General features: G+C 34.7%; 3 protein-coding genes across 4 annotated transcripts; 2 read left to right on the forward strand and 1 right to left on the reverse strand.

Annotated features, from left to right (window-relative positions):
- The first annotated feature begins 1,316 nt into the window (after positions 1-1,316).
- LOC110427818 (cyclin-dependent protein kinase inhibitor SMR11-like) lies at positions 1,317-2,979 on the forward strand. Of its 2 annotated transcripts, none has more exons than XM_021443431.2 (2): positions 1,317-1,493; positions 1,891-2,979. In XM_021443431.2, the coding sequence occupies exon 2, from the start codon at positions 2,060-2,062 to the stop codon at positions 2,783-2,785; it is 726 nt and encodes a 241-aa protein (XP_021299106.1). In that variant the 5' UTR covers positions 1,317-1,493; positions 1,891-2,059; the 3' UTR covers positions 2,786-2,979. The 2 variants fall into 2 exon arrangements, with proteins under 2 accessions (XP_021299106.1, XP_021299107.1); XM_021443432.2 differs by having other exon boundaries at positions 2,030-2,979.
- A 2,105-nt stretch (positions 2,980-5,084) lies between these two features.
- Positions 5,085-6,093, reverse strand: LOC110427908 (uncharacterized). The gene has a single exon (XM_021443548.2). The coding sequence runs from the start codon at positions 5,950-5,952 to the stop codon at positions 5,329-5,331; it is 624 nt and encodes a 207-aa protein (XP_021299223.1). The 5' UTR covers positions 5,953-6,093; the 3' UTR covers positions 5,085-5,328.
- A 4,237-nt stretch (positions 6,094-10,330) lies between these two features.
- On the forward strand, positions 10,331-17,425 carry LOC110427950 (transmembrane 9 superfamily member 4). Its single transcript, XM_021443607.2, has 8 exons — positions 10,331-10,693; positions 10,799-10,839; positions 10,938-11,523; positions 11,599-11,736; positions 11,899-12,055; positions 14,053-14,537; positions 16,807-17,057; positions 17,145-17,425. The coding sequence occupies exons 1-7, from the start codon at positions 10,542-10,544 to the stop codon at positions 17,024-17,026; spliced, it is 1,779 nt and encodes a 592-aa protein (XP_021299282.1). The 5' UTR covers positions 10,331-10,541; the 3' UTR covers positions 17,027-17,057; positions 17,145-17,425.
- The last annotated feature ends 84 nt before the right edge of the window (positions 17,426-17,509 follow it).

Raw genomic sequence — 17,509 nt, forward strand, 5'->3', positions numbered from 1 at the left:
GCAGGAAAAATATTATTTATTAAATTTTAATTTTAAAAACATTTTTATATATATTATTTTTTTTATATATAATTAAAAAATAAAAATTTAAATTTTACTCTTTAGACAAGAAGATCATATTCTAATTAATAAGTTAATTGTTCAAGTGTATTTATATATATATATATATATATATATATACACATTATGAATAAATGAACGTGTTCATTAAACCTCTCAACTTTTTAAATTTTATTCACACTTAATGTATATATTAATGATAATTCATCAATATCCACATTTATATAACCTTATAAATAGAGTTTTGTACTTGATGAAAAAATAATCAAAAATAATCAAAAATAATCAAAAGTTCTTCTATTATGAAAAATAAATCAAAAGGTTTTTCTCAATTCTTCTCTCAATTATTTTCTTAATATATCTTTTTTTATATTTTATATTATATCATCGATATGAATCTCTAAAATTAACGAGAAAGTTGATAAATGTACTAAGTATTAAAAATTTTATTATATTTTAAAAATTAAATAAATACTTTAAAAAATACAATTCACGCTCTAAAATCACATCTTTTTTTCTTTTCAAAATATTCTTCTTCTTCTCAAATTTTTCTAAGAGAGAACTCCCTCGAGATGGATGTCATGGATCATTTGTCAGGCAAGCTCTTGAACTACTCCGATAGTTGTGGGCGTCCATACCATTTTGACGTTTTTGGTTGTTACTCATCTGCTTCAATCTCCATTTTGATTTACACGGCCAATATTACAAAATACATCAAATGACACGTACATTATCTAATAGTAGTGTATTTTATTATATGAATGTGTACCTAACATTATAACGACTTGTATCTATTTTTCTTGAAGGGGCATTTTTGGTACTTCAATTAATTACCCTCAATAATCACTGGATTATCTTTATCTGCCTCATTACAAGGTTCAATAATTTTTTTCAATAAACCACTGATTATGGAGCTGTTTTCATTCCATTACACCCAAATGTAAGTTTTATTTGTTTTGTTTAATCAGGAACAAAAGCTGAGTTTTCCACGTGAACGTCACTTGGAACGTAGCGAGCCATGAGCCGTGTTGTGTAGGTAAGTAAGACAAGAAGTGGAGCAGCAGAGTTGGAGCTTCACGTTGGACAGTCGCACACAACAACCCACGTGCAAGCAGCTTATTGGCAATATATGTCTCAACTGAGGATTGAGGCTATGGCTATGAAAGCTTAAGTGTACTCCACTCGGACCAGTCTAGTACTCCTCTGTTATGATTATCATCAGCAGAAAATGATCGAACGGTTTATATTAATCTAAAGGGGAACAGATTGAGAGCAGTCAAAAGGTCCCCAAGGACGGGAACCTCCTTTTAACTTTATTACTTCACTAATCAAACAAAGTAAGCAGTCACTTTACTTCCCTTCCCTGCCCATTGCTGCGCTACGGCTGCTGCATTGCCTCCCGCATTTGTGTTTGCCTCGTTTCCAATCCTCAGGTAACCACTTATAGCCTTCCTTTGTGTTTTTTTTTTTTTAACTATTTTAAATATTCAATAGTTGATTTATTTATTACCTGTATTTTTTTCCTTTTATTCTGAATTTGATATTTTTTCCTTTTATTACGGATTTGTTGATCTTCCTTGAATCTCCATTCTTCGGTGACTCTTTTTTAATTGAAATATGTTTCTTTTCTTCGTTTTTTGCCCTTTGCATCCTATAGTATAAGGGTTGTTAGAATTTTTCTGCTTCCTTGAGAGCGCATAAATTCCTCGTGTTGGGGTTTGTGATTTCGAGTTAGAAAGGAATCGTCTTCCGTGCTCAATTTGCTTATTTTATCCTCAGATTTCCTATTGTCCTAGGTTTACTTCTGAATCTAACTTGTTTACATCTCAGGATTTCTCTTTGGAAGGATTACTTTTAGAACACAAAAGCTCAGTTTTGAAATGCTGTTTTAGGGTTTGGTATTCAACTGCCATTGTAAATATTAGCCACTTTAATCTTGGGCTACTTTCATTTCTTTTCTCTGCTGCAGCTTCCTTGGCTTAGTTTTGTTGTCGGATCTATGGATACTGGAGTTTGTGCAACCAAATGCCAAGACCTTTCTCCCAAGTTAATTAAAAAATCAGATAATGTTTGCATAGAGGAAGCTAATACGGAAGTTATTGATCCATCTACATCTAGTAGAGAAGGTAATGAGGAAACTTCCCTTGGTCCTATCACTCCTGATGCCAACAGAGAAATTGGGGAGTTCCCCTATAATTGTAACTCTCCGCCCACGGTGGTCAAGAAATCACAGCAAATTCCTCACTTTGATCCTGATGCCACCACAAACCAAGACTCATTGGCTTCTGCGAACCACAGTAGTCCCAAAACCCCAAAGGATGGTGTTTTCGACCCATTTGCTCCTGGCCCAGAGGACATGGTGTTGGCTCCCCTCTGTAGGAAATATATTAACGAAATGAGGACTAGTGTTGCACGCTGCCTAAATTTCGATTGTTCTGTCAGAAATGTGGATTCTGGAACTCGTGGAACTGATGCAGAATCTATTTCAGATGAAGAAATGTTTGAGTCTGTTTATGAAAATCTCTTGGAAGCTATTGTCTCAAACCAAGCTGAGGGTTTTCTTAATGAATTTTTAAATATAGGATGGGATTCTGATGGTTGTAAGACGCCCCCTTCAGCTCCTTGCCTAAATGGAGTTGCTGAAACTTGCCCTGGTGCTCCTATTAAGCCCTCTGGGAAATCAAGGAATATTGATTTGGGATTTTGCAGAAAGCTTGAATTCTAACAGTAATGACGAAGTTCATCATTGTATACACTCAATCACATGGCAATGGGATCTGTTTTGCTTTCTGTGTCTCTACCCTAACTGCCATGCCTCTAATTATAGCTTTTGCTCTTAGAGATATCTATCTGACTGAAGTTCACAGAGTAGAATTAAATTGTATAGCTGTTTTTTATTTAAACTATATTTATTCTTTTTGACGAGGGATAATGCTTGCATTATGCCTTCTTTGGAGCATCCTCCCTGCATATCATCATTGAACCATCTTGTAACTGGTTTTATTTGTCGGATGATGATTGTCTGTAGTAGTCAAGCTTGAGGAACTTCTTGCTTCATTGGTGACTCAAATCTATGGCCCCTCTCTTCTTTCAGTGTCTGTCTCTGTTTCTTTTCCCTTTTTTTTTTTAACCCTCAAAATGAAATGCTTGCACTCCATAGTCAACATTATGTTCCCCTCACACGTTTAAGGGATAGCCTTTGTTTGAACTGTTGAACTGCAAAAATATGAGCGTTCAATGTTCCTTTGGTTTGCTTTTAGAGATACTAGATGTAAAGATGCAGTTGTGTCTTGAGCCCTATAATGCAGGGATTCATATTTATAGAGTTTTACTTGTCAGGGATGTTAATGCCGTGTCTCTGCTGGAGGTGAGAGTTTTACTCTTTATGTCAAAGATGTTATTGTCAACAAAGTGCTTTTAGACTTAGCTGTTTGCTTTAGTGCGCTTACTGGCGTGGTATTCCCTGTGAAATGCTATGACCGCAGATGCTGATGGTTCTGTTTGTCTCAAGTAAATGGTTTATTGATACTTTCGGGATTGTTGGGTTTAATTCATCGGAATATATTTAGATGGAGACAATAAACTACTGTTTATTTTTTATACGTATAAAAGTGTAGAGAGAAAGGATTCAAACCTTGGACTTTGAGTCTTCGATCATCTTAATCTTTTATACATAGGAGAGTCTAGAGTGACAGGGGGCCCAAAACTTAAGCTTTTAGCCTTTGGTCATCTTAAAAAGGGGTGGCAATCATCAGGCCGAGCCTGGGTTGTTAAATTATATCAAAATCTACAATTGCTTCCTATGCTCATGTCAAATGTTCATTTTTTATCTTAAAAAAACTGCCATCAATATGAATTCTACTCTTGTGATGGCAGATGCTTATCCTTGTGTTTGTTTCTACACTGAAGAGTTTATTAATGATGCTTTTCAGGTGTTTGGTGAAACGTATGTTAGCATTTTTTTTAAAGCAAGAAGGCTAATTCTATTTGAGAGGTAAGAATTACTCTTTCAATTGGCTAAGCAAGTTAGGCATGTTTACAAGATTAAGTTTGAATATATATATCATTTCAAAATAAAATTGGTAGTTTGGGGTATAAAGAGAGAATAATATGAAATGGTTATTTAATGCCAGAAAATATTATTTCCATTCCCATTTTGACACATTAATCTATTTTAAGAATAACATTAGTACCGCCAATAGTTATCTCTATCATTTAGCTACCCTCTTTTTTCGTTTTAAGAACGTTTTTTTACCCTCTTGAATGAATATATCAACATTTATTAATTACTCCATAGATATTTACGATGACATTTTCAAAAATTTGAATGGAAGTGATATTTGCTCATGTGAAGAAATCATCGCAGTAATCTTTGTCAGAACAACCCTTTGATATAAACATAATTTTCTCAATTTGAGTTATCAATCGTAGACTTGGGGGCTTGGGCGAGGAGGTTCAGGGTCCACTGCTTGAGATCATTTTATGTTGCAGGACATATCTATAGCATTATTAAAAGGAAGATCCTTTTGGGGCTTCTTCATTTTGTCACGTGCGAGGCTTTAAAGAGGGGATTTTAAAGTTCTAACAGGGTGCTCAGAGCTTTAACAAGTTTTCAAGAAAAATTTTAAATTGTTCAGACGTGAGAGTAAAATTAAAAATTAAAATATATTCTTTAACAATTCTAGCAAAGTATGAGAAAAAGAATTGATAACAAATCTAAAGAAAAAACAAAAAATAAATAAATTTACAGTAAGCATCTATAAAAGGTTAAACGTTGTTCTTTCTGTTAGATATTTTCTAATAGAAAAACAAATAAAGTTAAACTTAATCTACGAAAGTAAAACTTTTGTAAAACAAAATAATAACAAAAGTTCAATTTTCCAGAAAGAGAAAAAAAAATAGAAAAATGTCTCCAACTTCTCTGATAATTTTACTCCGTCTATTTTAAAAGAGAAGAAAGAAGATGTCCAAGCAAAAAGAGATGCAAAGGGAACCGTATGCAAAGCACTGGACATATTCTAGTGTAATAAAATAGAAGGGGACTCTTACGCATTTAGAAGCTGTGTAAGAAAAGAAAAACAAAACAAAAAGAAAGATACGCTCTATATTCAGAGCTTTATCATCCCTATATTAAGTATGACGACCAGCGCAAATCAACAGAAAGCGCATACCGTATGCTTTCTATATACAAAGTAAAAGGAAAGAAAGAGTAATAAATAAAGACGCTCCCAGTCACAAATTAAGCAGTTAACACGCTACGCATCCAACTCACAGCTTTGTCTTAGTCTTGCACTCCCGGCTTCGGATCTTGAAAGCTAGAACAGCTATGGTGAAGTGGCATTCAGATGTAGCTACAGCATGCTTCTTGAAAAGCTTCAGGAAGGTGACCCTGCCTGGAATCCTCGCCCGAGTATCCACGACAAGTTGCCCATCCAATACATCACTGACCAGAGCTGTTATATTGGACACCATCTCGTCAACCTCGAGTGTAAGACGGCAGGAAATTGTTGTGGACCCCATCGCAGGTATAAAACCTGGTGGGATGTCAGCCTCCCCAAACTGGTTGCCTCGATATGAAAGGAAACTCTTGCCAGAACCGTGCTTGAAGCTGGCATGGTTTCGATTTACAAGGAGGAGTTGGAGGTCGAGTGTGATGTTGAGTTGAATATTAATAACTGGGAATGTGATACGAGGAGAGACCCCATCAAGTGTTGCTGAGAGGAGTTTGATTCTAGGCTGCTTGGCTTTGAATACGGTCAATGCCAGGACAAGAAGTGTGATGAATATCAGCAGAAGGCAGATGATGAGCACACAACCGACTGAGAGGCACCGGCGTTTGCATATTTTTTGCCTCTGTTTCGTCTGGGAGATTTGTTCGTTATCTTCCTTCATTGTTCAGAAAAAAAAAAAAGCGAAAAAAAAGGGGGATTATGGTAAAGTAGCGGGGCTGATATTGATATTTGACCCAATGCAAATGCAAGCAGTTGGAGGGGTAACAGCTAACAGGTGGGAAGCAGGGGTTTTAAATGCCTGAAACCGACAGCGGAGACTATCTCATGCAATGCATCGGATTAGGACTTTGGAGGTAGGCGGTAGGGGGTTGGAGTCCTTTAATGCGCTCCAATAGGCATTTTGATCTTTGCAACCAAGAATTTCGTGTTGGAATCTGCACCAAATTCTTGTTATTCTTTCTTTCTTATTTAGCATAGCTTTTCTTTTTTTTTTCGGTTTTCTTTTATCTAATTGTTTGCATTTTTCTCTTCTTAAAACGCTTGACAATCAATCGATCTTAATGACTAATAGATTAGCAAAATGGCGTCTAGCCCATCGTGGGCCATTGGGACTCATAAATATAACAAACTTCCCCTTTCAATCCTAATACTTGCTCCACGCCTCGCTGCGAGTCCATCTCAACTTACTTGGTGCGTAACTCAAGATCACTCCTCGAAATATAGAAATAGTGTTCTTATCTGTGTGAACCTCTTTCAACAGTATCATTTGTTCCTTAATCACCAACCTAACTAATATCAAATGTAAGACTGTGGTTCATACTCTCTTTGCTCAAATCAATAGCATTCTGGTTGTCACTTCATTTGCAGAAATATATTCTGGTTGTCCCATGTTGTTATTTAATATTTTACTCATGCAAGTATATGAATAACAAAAATAATATAATGGTAAATAGAGGATAATATAATGACAAATAAAGTATTCATCTCATAGTGAATTGTTCTAAAAATTTTACCAAGTATTAAAATTAACACAATTTAATTTTATCTAAATGGTTAAAACATAAATAATTATTTAAACTAAAAATTAACAAAACTAATTAATAGCAATAAAAATCAAAGTAAAAATAAAATTTGATAAAGGATTACAATATCTCTCATATTTTATCTAAATTTTACCTCTCTTTCTTAACTTATTTCAATGAGTTGAATTGCCAATATACTTTGAGTCTTCAATTATTTGTAAGGATTTTCTGATTAAACTTATAAAAATATCTATTTTAACCAAAACACTATATCCAAATTGAAATCAAAATAGATTCATTAATTTAGGTTCTAAATTTGTCTACATATGACATATAGTATGTTCTATCCTATATACAAATAAATTAATATGATCATATGCTATTTTAATCTTAACTTATAGTAAACTCCCTTTCTTGAGTTATTTTTAGGTTTCTAAATCAATTTAATTGGTAACAAAGTAATTACAGACATTAAGAATAAATTTGAATAAACAATTTATTTTCATTAAAAATAAAGTAAGAAAAAGATTAAAAATTCAAATTAAATATAAGTTCAATTACAATCTTAGGAAAATAAAATTAGTTACTTATAATTGTAAAGATAAATAAAAACATGTGAAGTTTAACCATTACAACTAAAAAGAAAAATAAAAACTAAGAAAGAAAACAAAACAAATATTTGCAACTTTGTTCTTCAAGTTTTAGCATCAACTTTTACCTTCTTGAATTTCGATATTGTCTTTAACTTCTCCCAAAGTACTTTTTAATACTAATAATTTTGACTTAAAATTTTTTGAATTAAACATAATTTAACCTAATGACTCAACTCATAGGCTAAGAAGTGTTAGGAGGCCCAAACATCAAATATCAATTTTCAAATTACCACTTTGGTAGTATTACACTAAGTAGTCTTCTGACATGATTTTCTCTATCTTCAATGTAGAATTGAAAAAAGTACTTCCATGAAAATTGTTGTCCCGTCTCTTAGCTTTTTAATGGTTTAAGAATCACATCATTTGGACATCTAGAATAAGAGTTATGGTCAAAACACTAAAACATGTATGAGCAAGATTTTTCAAACACTTTTTTTTAAAAATTAAACCTTATTGTTTTTAAATCCTACAACAACATAAAAAATAAAAAATGATAGCTAAATTAAATAAATAAACATAAAATTAAAATAACTCAATAAAAATAAATTGATTGGAAAAACAATTAAAAATAACTAAATTCTAGTTAAAATTTAAAGACTTAATTAACATTTAAAAACAAAATAACACGAAACTAATTTTATAAAATAAATTTATCACAAGTCGTTTCCACATCCATAAAGCCTGTTGTACATCCACTTAATAGTATTCTAGTGAACCTTCCCGAATTAGAAAGAAATCTATTCTATACACTAATTGCGTGAGCAATGTTAGGTTGTGTACAAATCATAAGATTCATTAATCAACCATCTTCGGAAAAGTAAGGAATTTTCTTCATCTCTTTTGGTCAAGACTTCTTACTTAACTTGAAGTAGTTGGCAAAAGGAGTGCTAACTAATTTAGCATTGTTCATGTTGAACTTTTCAAGCACCCGTAATAGCCACAGATTTCTAGCTCTCCGTTTCAAGAATTTGTCCAGTCAATCTCAATTTTTTCATATCAAATCACATTTTGTCCAACAATTAACTTATTATTGATATATAACAAGAAGATAATGAATTTATCATTAGACAATATTTTAATGTAAACATAAGGATCTAAAGATGTCATCGTGCACTCTTGAGTCATCGTCCAACAAATCAAATTTCTTGTTCCGTTGTCTCGGGGCTGCTTAAATTCATGCCGACTCTTTTTCAATTTGCACACCAAGTGTTTTTTCTCTTTCACTTCAAAACCCTCTAATTGTTTCATGTAAACCTCCACATGCAACTTACCATGCAAAAATGCAATCTTTATGTCAAGTTGATTAATCTCAAATTTCAAACTAACTACAACTCGGGTGAAACTTATCTTCACAACTAGAAAGAAGATCTTATCAAAATCAATGCCCTCTTTTTTGACCCAAACCTTTCACCAATGAAAGAGCTTTGTACTTTCATCATGTTTTTTCAGCCTGGTCCCCCATTTGTTCTCTTTAATAGCTTCTTACCTTTTGAAAGCTTAACCAACTCATAGGACATAGGTGCAATTTTACCGCAAAGAATTCATTTCTTCTTGAATTGCTTCCAACTAACAGTTACTGTCATTATAAGATTGTATTTCTATAAAGCCCTCTGGCTCCCCTCGTCAGTAACTAAAATATAATCAGAACTGGCAGAACTTAAGGACGGCCTTAGATTCGTTTGTTTTACCCTACCTTTATCGACCCTACTTTGATATCACGAGTCAACTTTTCCCCCAGTCTAGTGCATGGTGCACGCTTCGGATCCACCAACTGTGGCTGTATTCTTACTTTCCTTGTATCTTTCCATCACCTTATCCTCTACCAAATATGGGTGCATAACATTTGGGTTAGATTGGCCGAAGTTGTACCCAGGTCAGATGAATCTTTCCACAATTACTTTGCCGTTTTCACCAACCTGTCAATGGATGGACCCAGTAAAGAGAATATATATGACCCTAATTGGTTTAAGACAAAACTAAGTATTCATATTCTTTTCAATAGTAATTCCCACCTTGTTTGTATTTGGGCTAGCAGCTTGTTCCCAAGAGACATGCATGAAGGTATAGAATAGAATGCGCCAACCATAAATTCCAGATATGGATTCGAGCCATATGCTCCCACCTATAAAAATCATTTTCTAATTAACAATTGAATACACAAGTTAGACTTAAAGCTGTGAATGTTATTGTTATCTCAAAAATAATGTATATGGAGTAAACGGTAAAACAGATAAAATCATAAATTATCCTGACAGAAAAACATAATCATAAGTATGAATCTAAAAATAAATATTATTTAGTGGAAAAGGAAAGATACATTTTTAAAAAATATCTTTATCATCTATGACATACATTTTTAACGAAAGGTTTATAATTGATCTACTTTTCTCTTTGTTCTTTCTTTCTTTTGTTTTAAATATATTCATCAAAAGTTTGTAATATACATTAAGTTGATTAAAATTCATTTTATTATTTTGAAATATTTAATAATCAATTAAATATTTTTTCTTCATTAATATTTTAATTAATTTAATATTATTTTATAGTCATAAATTAATTAAAATTATAAATTTTATTAATTATTATTTCTTTATACATAAACAGTATTCACTTAGTGCAGAAGTGTCAGAAACAAAAATTTTATATCCGAAGAAGAGTGGCAACGAGAAATTGTTGCTTTCAATAATTTGAAATATTCGCTTTTATTTTCGTTTTTGCTAAACAAATATATGTTTATTAAAAAACTAAAAAAAAAAATGGGGGAAAAAAATTCGAAGGACCTCAGCCCCCGACGTAGCGGGGCCAAACTCTAGGATTAGAGAGATACTGAAAGTTTGGAGTGTGTAATTTCCGAACGGCTGCTGGTTGTGCGGTCATTATCCTTTGGTTAGAGATGGTGTGGAGTGCTTCTCACTCTTTAGGACTTGTAACTAGTTGGTGTCAGTCACACACTTTGCTATAAAATATAAAAACAAAATAAAATAAATACTAGAAAAAAAGCTGTTTCCTTTCTTTCCCCCGTAGACCCCAACACGTTTTTGCAGAAACTTGATCTCTGGACTCTTGGTGAGGGAATGGATAGAATAAGGGCGTGTTTGGTAGCGCTGGTCGTTCTCAGCCTGTGCGGCGTACCCCAGGTGAGATCCAGTGCTTCTGATCATCGTTACAAAGCTGGAGCTGAAGTTCCTCTCTACGCCAATAAAGTAGGTCCCTTCCACAATCCCAGGTATTCCTTCCTTCCGGATCTCAAACTTGGAATTGAATACATTTCCATTTCGATTGCTTTTGCTTGCTGATCTACCTCAACTTTGTCGTTTGTTTTCTTTAACAGTGAGACGTACCGTTATTTCGATTTTCCTTTCTGTTCATCAGGTTTGTGTCCAACAGCTATTCGAGTATTTTTAATGTTTATAAATAATTCAAAATTATTTCTTGAGAGTGTTGTAACTAAACAATTTGATCTTGTGCAGCCCCCGTGAAGGAAAAGAAGGAAGCTCTCGGCGAAGTGTTGAATGGAGATCGATTAGTGAGTGCCCCTTACAAACTTGACTTTTTGAGTGACAAAGAGGCTGAGATTGCCTGCAAAAAGAAGCTGACAAAGGGTGAAGTCGCCAAGTTCAGAAGTGCAGTTTCAAAAGACTATTACTTCCAAATGTATTACGACGACCTCCCCATTTGGGGTTTCTTAGGGAAAGTTGATAAGGAAGGGAAGGCCGATCCCAGCGAGTACAAATATTATCTCTTTAAGCATCTCATATTCGAGATCCTTTACAACAAGGATCGTGTCATTGAGATTACTGTGCGATCTGATCCCAACGCCCTTGTGGACCTCACAGAAGATGAACAAGTCAATGTGGATTTCATGTTCACTGTTAAATGGAAGGAAACTGAAACTCCGTTTGAGAAGAGGATGGACAAGTACTCGCAATCTTCTTCGTTGCCACACCACTTAGAAATCCACTGGTTCTCAATTATCAATTCATGTGTCACCGTGTTGCTATTGACTGGTTTCCTTGCTACCATTCTTATGCGAGTCCTTAAGAATGATTTTGTCAAGTAAGCCCTGAGTTTTGATGCATGCTAGTCCATATTTTATTCAAATTACATGATCCTGTATTTCTTCTTTAATAGGTATGCACATGACGAGGAATCAGCAGATGACCAGGAAGAGACTGGGTGGAAGTACATTCATGGTGATGTGTTCAGGTACCCAAAGCACAAGTCTTTGTTTGCAGCGGCTCTTGGTTCTGGCACCCAGCTCTTTACTCTGTGAGTATCAACCAAAGTAGTCAAAGGTTATTCTCCATACAAAAGAAAGAAAAAAAGGGGAGAGAAGTGATTAGCTAAATTTGTCCTTCTGTAAAAATTTACTTTGGGCTTTCTGTTTCTGAGCAATTTGGTAACTATCTGCTTATTTGCATTCTTTTCCAGTACAATTTTCATTTTTATCCTCGCTCTAGTTGGGGTCTTTTATCCATATAATCGTGGAGCTTTGTTCACTGCTCTGGTTGTCATTTATGCACTTACTTCTGGAATTGCTGGCTACACTGCTGCCTCTTTCTATTGTCAGCTAGAAGGAACAAATTGGGTATGTAAGACCGGTCTCCTTTCCTGTTTCCTTTATATAAATTATTTCCGCTTTAGGCTCTGCTTTGTAGGTGGATGGAGAAATAGAAAGATGGAAAAAGAGGGGAAAAGTGAAAAGATGGAAAACATTTTTTTTCTTTCCATTGGTATGCTTGGTAGGAAAGATGGAAAAGTGGATAGGAAAAATGACCTTTTTTTCCATCCATTCTTGGTAGAGTTGAAAAATGAAAGGGAAGAAAATGAAAATTATATAATTTTACCATTATACCTTTGTTAAGTTAAGATAGCAAGGTTAATCTAAGAAAAGGATGGAAAATATTGTAAATATGCAACACTTAACTCACACTTCTCCCATTTTCTCTCCTTTAATCGTTTCAATTTGGAATGATTTGTTTTTGTGAATAAGGAAGGAAAATGCTAATCTCTCCTATTTTGTTTCCTCTCACTTTTCTCTCTTACCAAGCACTAGTGAAAATAATTTTCTTTCCACTTTCCGACTCACCCTCTTCCATCCTCCCGCTATTCCCCTTGACCAAGCAAAGCCTTGGTTTAGAGGTGAGAGAAAGAAATGAGATATTACATTTTCAGGAATCTTTTTCTCCTTTATAATAGTCATCATCCTTTTCACTAAACATAAATTGCCCAGCTGGTCAAGCCAAATAAAATGTTTCTGTTCTCGGTGTGTGTGTGTTTTTTGAATTGGGGTGGGGGAGGGAAGTTAGGAGATTTATTAGGAGCAACCGATGAGTACAATTACAACCAAACTCTTGAGACTAAGACTTAACTAACATGGGAATCACAGCCGTAAGTTCAATCAAGTATCAAGGAAAAACCAACCAACAATTAAGGAGGTGTAGGAGTTCCTCCTTATTTTTAATGTACACCAAGGATGATGGGGGTAAGTTCACCCACGTTAAAGGACGTAAGAGCCTGACTTTATAGAATATTTCCCACAATCATCCTTAGGACGATCCATTTTGTACTTGCCCCCTACTTTTTCAAATCTTTCTAAAGTAACTCTTTAACTTTTTGAAGCATTCTACTGTGAATTGAATTGCATTATTTATAATTCTAAGATGATTCTCTTGTACTTGGCCTCACTCAACCAAGTCATAACTAGTCATCTGATTTAAACTAAATACTAATAGGCACCCTTGAATACCTATGAATGTTCTAGTCAATTGAAGCCTTATGGCACATTGGAGGTATATGGGTAAGATATTTTATACGTATGAAAAAGATTGTTTTGCTCAATTAATTGACTGCTGATTAGTTGACCTAGTGACTTGTTTACCTCACCAGGTTGGTATCTGTCTTGGGTTTTTAGCTATTCATATCATGTTAGGGTCATTAAACTAAACAAATATGTTATAATCCCAAATAATTTTCCATAAGGATTGAGAATACTCTATCTTCAGTGTTACCAAAAAGCCCAAATGTGCAAGAATTTCAGGAATTCCATTCCGCTTGCCCATGTAAACATTCTATGTTCTCTCACAATTTTGGTTTTTATGAAAAAGAGAAAATGGAAAAAATTGTCTCTGAATGATATGTTATTATAATGTGCACTTGTACTTAGAAAAGCCTGAGAGGAGACTAGTATTTAGAGATTGAAGCTTATATTTATAGATTTCAAAGCACAATTACCTTATTTTTGTCAGCATGAATGAATTTTAGTTCCTCAACTACTATTGAAGGTGAATGTTCTTAAAATTTGAATTGCTTCATTGTCTTTGAGTCTTATAATGTTCTTTGTAGAAGCTGATTTTAGGGTTGCTATAGTTTTAAGCTAAGCATCATGCAGTGGCAATCAAGCAGTTCCTTATTTTAATTCCATGTTCTCCTCCCTGCAAGAGAACAATAACAGAAAGTAGGAACTTGGAACTAAAACATGCTAGCCTCCTCATTTTATAATAGTAATTAAAGTGAAAATGTCTTTCTAAAATTGAATATCTTTTTGGCCAAATGTAATGACTATTTCTACCTTTGTCATGACAGGTGAGAAACTTATTACTGACTGGAGGCTTGTTTTGTGGACCTCTTTTTATCACATTTTGCTTTCTCAACACTGTTGCAATTGCTTATAAAGCCACTGCAGCATTGCCATTTGGTACTATTGTAGTGATTTTTCTCATATGGGCTCTGGTCACATCTCCTCTATTAGTATTAGGAGGTATTGCTGGGAAAAATAGCAAGGCAGAGTTTCAAGCCCCTTGTCGCACCACAAAATACCCCAGAGAGATTCCACCGTTGCCTTGGTACCGCAAAACTCTTCCTCAGATGGGGATGGCAGGGTTCTTGCCATTCAGTGCTATCTATATTGAACTTTACTACATATTTGCCAGTGTGTGGGGACATAGGATCTACACCATATACAGCATCCTGTTTATTGTCTTTATCATTCTCTTGATTGTCACGGCTTTTATCACAGTTGCTTTGACTTATTTTCAACTTGCTGCTGAAGACCATGAGTGGTGGTGGAGGTATGTTTTGCTTTTAGCTTTCTGATATGCATATTTTAAAAAACACATGCATTTGCAAGTGGGCACGAGCAACATACAGGAACATACATATAGATGGTTGCTTGAAGAATATTTTAAAATTTCTCATATTTTGAAACATTGTTCTGCTAAGCTCAAATACTTTATTTTGTTTGTTAGCCTGTGTGTGCATGCTTATCTTTCAGTTGTAATGTGCATAATTTCTTGTGACATATAGGTGGATTGTTGATATTTGAGTCCTAATTGTCCTTTTCTCATCTATAATTCTGAATGAAATTCTACATTTGTATAATCCTCAAATGTGAGAACCCAACCCAAGTTGCCAAGTGCTACTATTCTTTCTACTGTGTAGTTGATAAGCTTTTTGTAGATCTGCAAATGGTCTCCTAAAAAGTGAAGATAGAGCTATCTTATGATAATGTAATGAAACGTGGTGGAAGAACATATTTGATTGTTGCATTTATGCAATTAATGGCTGCTTGATTATTGCATGAGTCGTAGGATTTGTTGTTGGAAATCAAGCTCCTCCAACATGTATTTCAACCAAAGCAACTAATAAGTGGTATTGCCATGCTCAATACTTTGACGCAACCCCTGATATTGATTGATGGTTTTTTCTTACTTTTCCAAGACAGTTAGTTGCCTCTAACACAAAATACCCTCTAGTAAATCCTTCATTAGATGGATACCCAGTCAATCTGCATTAGTTAAAACCTGAAAATAACCTTGATTATCGTAAAGTGAACAACACAATGGAGCATCCTTAAAATAGTTGAAGATGCACATAATGACAGCGTAATTACTAGTCCTTGGAGACCTTGAGAATGGTTACTGCAGAAGAGGTGTTTACTTTTCCAATAAGAGAGAGGTGTTTACTCTCCTTTTAGCTACCCATTTTGTTTTGTAGTGCTAATAATACTTTAAGTGCTCAATTGAATACGATAGAGTAATAGGGGCTTATTTGGGAAATTTAGGAAAGTACAGGGGCTCTATTAGTATCTTAACCTTTTATTGACTAAAGAACATGACTGCTGCTTGATGTGATTCTATTTCTAGATGATTGCAACAAAGTAAGCTGGCAGTTTGTATTCCCTTTAATGCACATGTGATTTTTCAACACCTCCACTAGGGGAAAGTGATAGAATTTAAATTGGGCCTATTGGGCTGAAGCATCAACTGTGTTCGTATATCTGAATTATATAAGTAATTACCATCAGGGAGGGAGAGTTGGAAAGGTAAAATAATGTGATGTTAGAGCATTTATGTATGATCTTCTTGCGATACAAATGTCCTAGCGTAAGGGGTGAAATTGCTTTTGTCAGCTTGGGGTGGTTGTCTTGTCTTCCATGAATTTGAGAAGTTCATAAATAAATTAGTCTGTAGAATTTGGATGTCAGTATATTAATGTCAACCAGTCTTGAGGTAGTACCAAAACAAACAAAGAATAAAAAAAGAGAAAAGAGAACAGAAACAAAAAATTCAGTTTGTGATGTAGTATGGAGCACTGTAATTCTAGAGTTCCACTAGGAGCTTCATTCTTTTAAATTACAGTGGTTCATCTTCATCGGAGATTGTGCACATTTTTTTCTTCATTATTTTTGGGTGGTTGAGTGAGGTTTATTTCGCAAATGTGTTGCTTGTGTTCTATCTTTGCTTCGGCCTATGGATGCTTTCTTGTGTTATTAAAAGGGGTAGCAGATAGTATCATGATGATGTATCGCTGATGGTCATGGCTTTAGGTGGTGTCACATGATAATCTTGGCACACTATTCTAACTTATTGGACAATGCCTTAAACTTATGATCCCTGTTCTCATTTATGCATATTCTATGGACTAAGCTCTAATCTTTGCTAGATCAAACCTCTAGGCCTGAATAGGAGGCATTTGAGTGAATCTTTGCCGCATCTCACCTTGGATCTGATTACTGATAACATTTTGACTCCTCAATTCCTGAGTTAATCTGCTTATGTCAGACCAAGTGAAGATTCAAAGCATATAAAATAGCCTGGAAATCCACTTTCATTGCTGAAACTTTACTCAAATTTGCTAGGAGAGGGTGCCAACACCTGTGGAATGATGTCATTTTGCATGGGGATCAAGTTACTATCATTTTTAAGTCTATCTTGGATTATTTCTGGAATTAGTAATATAAATTAATTTTATGACTAACTGGCATTTAGGTAGCATCTCCGATGGGTCTGTTTTCAATAATCAGCTGGTCTATTACTGACGTTCTCTTTGGTCTGTTAGGTCCTTCCTTTGTGGTGGGTCTACTGGGTTGTTCATATATGCCTATTGTTTGTATTACTACAATGCACGATCAGACATGTCAGGCTTCATGCAAACCTCATTCTTCTTTGGGTACATGGCGTGCATTTGTTATGGTTTCTTCCTCATGCTTGGGACCATTGGCTTCCGTGCTTCTCTGTTCTTTGTTCGTCACATTTACCATTCTATCAAGTGTGAGTAGGAAGATGGATGGTGTTCCCTGTTTACTAGAGGTATGCCTGTGTTTGCTTTATGGGAAGCATTCCCTTTGTTTGTTTTAAGATTTTATACTGATGATTGGAGCTTCTTTCATATTACAGAAAGAGCAGATTGGGACAATGTGCTTCAGCCCATGTTTGCTGCCCAGAGATATTGCAATGTTGTATGAAGTATGAATCATGTAGGGTCACCTTATTTGATTACGACAACCAGATGCCAACAGAAACTTGTATTTCTGAGTTGACTCATTACACGACTCAACAATTCCTTTTATTTTTGTTTTTAATTTTTATATTGGGGAGAATCATACTGAATATTAGGATGCTTTAGGAATAACTTGGTGTTGTTATACATGTAAACCCGAGTGACTTATTGATCTTCACCATGTTAGCTCTAAAATTAGCAACATATTGCAATCTCAATGTTGCTTAAGGTTTTGGGAAGTGATTCAGAGTGAACACCAGTT

The sequence above is a fragment of the Theobroma umbraticum genome, unplaced genomic scaffold, assembly GCF_002168275.2.
Source record: "Theobroma umbraticum cultivar Fairchild unplaced genomic scaffold, ASM216827v3 scaffold_239.0, whole genome shotgun sequence".
NCBI classification, from domain to species: domain Eukaryota; kingdom Viridiplantae; phylum Streptophyta; class Magnoliopsida; order Malvales; family Malvaceae; genus Theobroma; species Theobroma umbraticum.